General features: G+C 42.3%; 1 protein-coding gene across 1 annotated transcript; it reads left to right on the top strand.

Moving 5' to 3' along the window:
- The first annotated feature begins 2,605 nt into the window (after positions 1-2,605).
- Positions 2,606-5,398, top strand: LOC112873103 (G-type lectin S-receptor-like serine/threonine-protein kinase At2g19130). The gene is made up of 2 exons (XM_025936129.1): positions 2,606-2,764; positions 2,882-5,398. The coding sequence occupies exons 1-2, from the start codon at positions 2,634-2,636 to the stop codon at positions 5,046-5,048; spliced, it is 2,298 nt and encodes a 765-aa protein (XP_025791914.1). The 5' UTR covers positions 2,606-2,633; the 3' UTR covers positions 5,049-5,398.
- Positions 5,399-6,829: the final 1,431 nt, after the last annotated feature.

The raw sequence follows: 6,829 nt of genomic DNA, 5'->3' as shown, positions 1-6,829 counted from the left end.
TGAGCCCCATAACAAAGCCACCTTTATTTTATGCAGTCCATGGAGCTTTTTTCTCCCACTTGTGTGCTTTTTGCTGATTATTGGTACTCATCACTACTAAAAAATGATTTGTAGAAGCACCATATTTTGTCCAGGAACAGACGAAGAGTTTATCCGCCCCCACTACCTTCCAGCTGCATTAGCAGACGACACTCTTGAAAATCGATTTCTTGCAGAGGTCCATACTATGGTCAGCTCCTGCAAATTGTGCCTATTTTTGGAGGTGGATCGAAATATGAACCGCCATTATAACACTTAACATTTTTAGAGGCGGCTCATGTTGTGGACCGCCTCTAAAAATAAATCAATTTCTAGTAGTGGACCTCCTTATGAACCGACCTTAGAAATAGATTTCTAGGGGCGGCTCATACGGTGGCCCGCTCCTAGAAATGATCCCGTGAAAATAAATTTGTAACTTTTTCACAAGATATCGAATAAGAATAAATTTTATACAAAAATTGTAAATCTCAATGAGACCTAAAACCTTTTACTTGACAACTTTTCATTTGAGATCATTTAATTGTTCAAAAATTTGTTATAAATTCTTAGACTCTTTTAGTTCAAAATTTTTGAATTTTTTAGATGACTTCGGATGCAAACAAGTTTTATACCAAAGTTGTAGTACTAAAATAGATCTAAAACTTTTAGTTTGAAAGTTTTTCATTTGAGAGCGATTAGGGTTCCAAATATTTAATATAAATTTTTGCAAAGTTAATGTCATCTAGTCACTACTACTTGTGTGGGTGGTGGAGAGTATGGTAAAGATACAGTTCTGAGGTCCAAACCCACGTTATGTGAATGTGTGGTGCAGACTTGGCGCCTACTTGTATACATGGAATTTTTTTCTTTTATTTCTTATTGTTGTTTTATATTTATTATGATTTTTATCTGATTTTGAAATACGCTTTTGACAGGTCCTACAAACAATTTTTTTGGTAGACTGGAAGTGCATACTACTTTTTTAGATGCGAAAAGTTGAAGTGGACATTGAAACGGTCCCTATAATTTAAATACTATTTTGACCGTTTCTCCAAGCGTTTTCTATGGTAATGCATACAGAAGTACTACGGCAAATTGGAATTAGTTCATTGTGTTGTTTTCTTATTCCAAATTTCACAGTAAAAAACTCTATTTTAAATATATATCCATTTTGAGTCAAAAAACGTCTATGTTATTCTATCTTGTTGACTCGTCTTATTTGTTAAGCTATACTTTCAGATATTATTAGTATATTTGAATTTTAATATGTTGGTTAATATCACGTTTGATCTTAACATTTAGTTGTGAACGATACTTGGTTTTTGCTAGCGATCTTCTCTATCTCTTTATCTCAACGTGCAAGTCACGTCTTGTAATTGGCCAGCTCTTCTAAGGACTCTCATGCATTCTAATAATTCTTATGGCTACGTAATCAACATGTAGATGACCAGAGGAGGTCATTAATCTTTATAGCACCAGTTCCCCAACCACACTTAGACCACACAACAACCGAGCACCGTGCCATGTTTACTACGCACAGTCAATGGTCATTGTTTAGGCTTAATAATTCACTAGTGGAGTAGTTAATATCTTTTCAGAAATTCAACCCACGCGCTTGACATTTTTGAAACCAAAGACACTTGGTGCTCAAATTTGACCGTGCTTTTCCAGTGCTACATGAGTGCATGGCTACTGATAGCACCCTTCTTGACCTCAGCATGTATTATAAGTGAATATGTGGTGCAGCCATGGCGCCTCCTTGTATTTTTTTTGTTGTTTTCTATTTATTGTGATATTATTCTGTATTTTTGAAATTGATTTTTAGGATGCAGGTCATATTGTGGTCCACTCCAACAAATCGATTTCTAGAGGCAAAATGTCTTTTTTTAGCTGCAAAAAATATGAGCGGACCGTAAAACAGTCCCTATTAATACTATTTTGACCGTCCGTACGAATGTTTTTTGTGGTAGTGCATACGGAAGTGCTACAACAAATTAGAATTTGGTCATTGTGTTGTTTTCTTATCCCATATTTCACATAAAAAACTTTATTTCAAATATACCTCCATTTTGAGTCACCGAACATCTATGTTATTCTAACTTATTGACTCGTGTTATTTGTTAAGCTATACTTTTAGATATTACTTGTATATTTGAATTTTCATATGTTGGTTAATATCACGTTTGATCTTAGTTGTGAACGATGCTCGGTTTGTGCTAGCGATCGTCTCTATCTCTTTATCTCAACGTGCAAGTCATGTCTTATAATTGGACAGCTCTTCCAAGGACTCATGCATTCTACTAATTCTTATGGCTATGTAATCAACACGTAGATGACCAGAGGAGGTCATTCTACTAATTCTTATGGCACAGTCAATGGTCACTGTCTAGGCTTAATAAGTCACTAGTGGAGTTAATATCTTTTCACAAATTCAACCCACGCGCTTGACATTTTTGAAACCAAAGACACTTGGTACTCGAATTTGACCCTGCTTTTCCAGTGCTACATGAGTACATGGCCACTGATAGCACCCTTCTTAACATCAGCGTGTCTATTTATTTCAACTGCACTAAGGGCACCCATCCATCGATCGTACTTGCAACTGCTACATCATCATGCCGCCTCTCCTCATTTTGTTCACTTCACTCTTCTACCTAAGTATCCCTCCAAGGTGTGTTGGGATGGACACCATCATACCCGGCCAAGCACTTGCCGCAAGTGACAAGCTCATCTCCAAGAATGGCAGGTATGCACTTGGATTCTTCAAAACAAGCACTAAATCTACCCAAAACACGTTCAACTGGTACTTAGGTATCTGGTTCAATACAGTCCCACAGTTCACTTCTGCATGGGTTGCAAACAGGGATAGCCCCTTCAACAGCACCAACTCGTTAGAGCTCACAATCTCCCACAACGGCAACCTTGTTGTCTTAAACCAGTCTACTGAATCCATAATCTGGTCTACCCAAGCAAATGCCACTAGAGATAGCACCCTTGCTATTCTCTCGAGTACTGGAAATCTTATATTGAGGGACTCTTCAAACTCATCAAAGGTATTCTGGCAAAGCTTTGACCACCCAACTGATACACTTCTACCTGGGGCAAAGATTGGATGGAACAAGATCACAGGCCTCAAGTGCCGTCTTGTTTCTTCGAAAAACTCTATCAACCCAGCTACCGGTCTGTACTGTTTTGATTTAGACCCAAGTGGTGTTAATCAGATCTTGATTACACCATTGAACTCCTCTGTACCATACTGGTCGAGTGGTGTATGGAATGGCAAATACTTTTCCTCACCTGAAACTCCTGGGTATGTAGGCCCCATCAACAATGATTTGAATGACGTGACTATGGTCGACAATGATCAGGAGAAGTACTTTGCAATTAACATAGCAGATGAGCATGTTGTTTTTCGTCTTGTGATAGACGCTTCTGGTCAAGCAAAGGAGTTTGTCTGGTTTGAGGGATCACAAGACTGGGCAATGGCCTATGCCCAACCAAAAGCGGAGTGTGATGTCTATGGTGCTTGTGGACCTTTCACTATATGCAACGATGACGTGCTTCCACACTGCAGTTGTATGGATGGGTTCACTGTAACATCTCCTCAGGAATGGGAGCTAGATGACCGAAGTGGTGGGTGCTTGAGAAAAAATCCGTTAGAGTGCATTAGCAACAAAAGCACAAAACTTTCAACAGACAAATTCTACACACTGCCATGTGTTCGACCACCCAGGAATGCCCAAAAAGTAGAAGATTCAACAAGCATAAGAAACTGTGCACAGTTTTGCCTGAATAATTGCTCTTGCACTGCATATTCCTTCAGCAATGGAGAATGCTCTATCTGGCATAATGGGTTACTCGACATAAGGCAACTACAATGTAATAGCATGAACAGTTTGGATGTAGAAACTTTATACATTCGCGTTTCTACTAAAGATCTTCAGAGTTTGAAAAGCAATAGAGTACGGATTGTTATTGGAGTTGTTATTGCTATATGTATTTCTTCTGCACTCATCATTCTCCTAATTATTTGGAGCAACAAAAGGAAGGGCTTTCCTCGCATATTAAATGGTGCTCAAGGTACTAATGGAATCATTGCATTTAGATACACCGATTTACAAAAGGCAACAAAAAACTTCAAACATAGGTTGGGGGAAGGCAGTTTTGGTTCTGTGTTCAAGGGGTTTCTAAACGACTCAATTGCCATAGCAGTGAAGAGGCTTGATCGTGCTTTTCAAGGAGAGAAGCAATTCAGAGCTGAAGTAAGCTCCATTGGGGCTGTCCAGCACGTCAATTTAGTTAAGCTAGTTGGTTTCTGTTGTGATGGTTCTAAGAGGTTGCTCGTTTACGACTACATGTCAAATTGTTCTCTTGATATTCTTTTGTTTCGAGAGAATTCTATGGTATTGACTTGGGATACTAGATATCAGATAGCTGTAGGAGTTGCTAGAGGGTTAGCTTATTTGCATGAGAGCTGTCGACACTGCATTATACATTGCGATATCAAGCCTGAAAACATACTCCTTGATGGTTCATTTGTCCCAAAAATTGCAGATTTTGGGATGGCGAAAATCATGGGAAGGGATTTTAGCCGAGCGTTGACGACAATGAGAGGAACTTTTGGGTACTTGGCACCTGAATGGATCACAGGCACTCCTATAACACCAAAAGTCGATGTTTACAGCTATGGTATGGTGTTACTAGAAATAATATCTGGAAGGAGGAACTCACAAACACCATGTTTTACTGGGGAAGATCATGATGTTTATTTCCCGGTGTATGTAGCACATAAGCTTGTTGAAGGAGATGTTGGGAGCTTGGCAGACCATATGTTACATGGTGATATCAATCTTGATGAGGTCGAAAGAGCATGCAAAGTTGCATGTTGGTGCATCCAAGATAATGAATTTGATCGCCCAACAATGGGAGAGGTTGTTCAAATTCTCGAAGGCCTAGTTGAACTCACCATGCCTCCCATGCCAAGATTGCTTCAAGCTATTGCCAACACGTCACATTCGACTTCCTCCTGATCATATATATTATATAAAGTTGTATGATTTCAATGATGGTTAGTCCATATCATATATTTATAGTCCATATTTCATTTCAGTGCATATATATCATAGTCGTATTCCCTATATAAAGTGCAGCCAGACCTATGAGCCCTATGAAGCTTCATCTGTCAAACTGCGAAACATCAAAATAGTGCCACTAGCTAGTGTCCCAGCATACAATAGCTCACATGAGAATATCTCACACGCCAGGCTAATGCTCAGTACAATAGCTCACATTCCATCACAGGAAGCAGAGTGCACACCACTCGACCAAGTGTGGGGCGCCATTCTCAAAGGCTTGTTTAAGGAGGAATCTCTAACAATTGTATGACACCATTTGTTTGCCTACTATATGTTTCCTGATCTTAGAATGCCTGCTGGGCTCTTTGATCTTCGCTTTGTTGGAGACAACGCGGAGTTTGTGTTGTTGGATGCACGCATGTGGCAGTGTCTTCTACTTCGATACTCATAGGAGGACCGTCGAGAAATGTGGTGCCAGAGGAGAATTCCTTGCGCTGTTACAAGCCCCTATATGATGATCTGGTCTCGCTCAGCCTCCCCATAGTGAAGTAAGGACACGATATAGATGGATGAGATATATAATAAGCTGGCAAATAGATTCTATATATGCAGTTTGCTAGTCCCCTATCTGGTTTCAGTTTTATGATGTCCTGTGATGAGCATCGTGCTCATTCCTGTTCTAAGTTCTTGTTTCGACAAATTGCACTGCATCAGAACACTTAGCACTCCTTTTTGGTAGAGTGAATCAGCGTGTGTCTCCTGTCATAACTGCTTTACAGTTTTTAGACATATGATTGTGATGGTCTATGCATTCCTTGTTGCAGCATGAGTTTAGTATCTGCCACGAAAAATGCTTGTGCTTATACTAGGAGTCCCTGGATGAGTTACAAGGAGGGGAACTGAACGCAGCAAGGTAGAAACGAACGGATCCGGCCGCAACTGTAGAATTCATGACAAGTTCGGATGTCTTGGTTGTTGTCGGATTCGTCTTGTACTCTTGTTGGTTGGCTGGTTTGCTTGACTCGTCACGCCTCTGCTTTGACCAGGAAGCCCCATGTAGGCGCCCTGCACTCTTTGCTCCAGAAGTCCAGGTCATGTGATTGCTGATTTGTGTGGAAATTGAAGTGTCACTGCACCAAAGCAGCTCAATTTCATCGGCCAGATGTAATTTCGTCGGCCAAAATCAAGCTGACAAAAATAGATAGTTTATTTCATCGGCCAACACAGGCTGACGAAATTAGAACTTTTTTCGTCCGCCCATAACAGGCCGACGAAAAAAGAGACCATTTTCGTCGGCCTGCCCTAGGCCCATGAAAATATGTCTAATTTCGTGGGCCCGGTTGGCCGACGAAAATAGAGGTACCCTAATAGCGCCGTTCGGATCTCGTTCTAGGCCCGGCCCACACGCAAGTCTTATCTCCCCCGCGCCCGAGCCCCGCGCCTCCCGGCCCCGCTGCCACCGCACCCGGGCCCGCCGCCACCGCCCCCGCCGCGGCCCCACCGTAACCGCCGCGGCCCCCGCCGCCACCGCCCCCGGGCCCGCCTTCACCGCCGCGGCCCCGCCGCCTCCGCGCGGCCGCCCCGCGGCCGCCGCCACTGCCCCGCGCCCCTCTGCCGCGCCCCTCTGCTACGCCCCTCTGCCACTACCCCGCCGCCACCGCCGCATCGCGCCCGCGCGGCCCCGCGGTGGCCGCCACCGCCGCCTCGGGTATATTGAAGTTGAGAAAAGGGTATAT

The sequence above is a fragment of the Panicum hallii genome, chromosome 1 (assembly GCF_002211085.1).
Source record: "Panicum hallii strain FIL2 chromosome 1, PHallii_v3.1, whole genome shotgun sequence".
Classification (NCBI taxonomy): Eukaryota; Viridiplantae; Streptophyta; class Magnoliopsida; order Poales; family Poaceae; genus Panicum; species Panicum hallii.
This window is presented reverse-complemented; position numbering and strand designations above follow the sequence as displayed.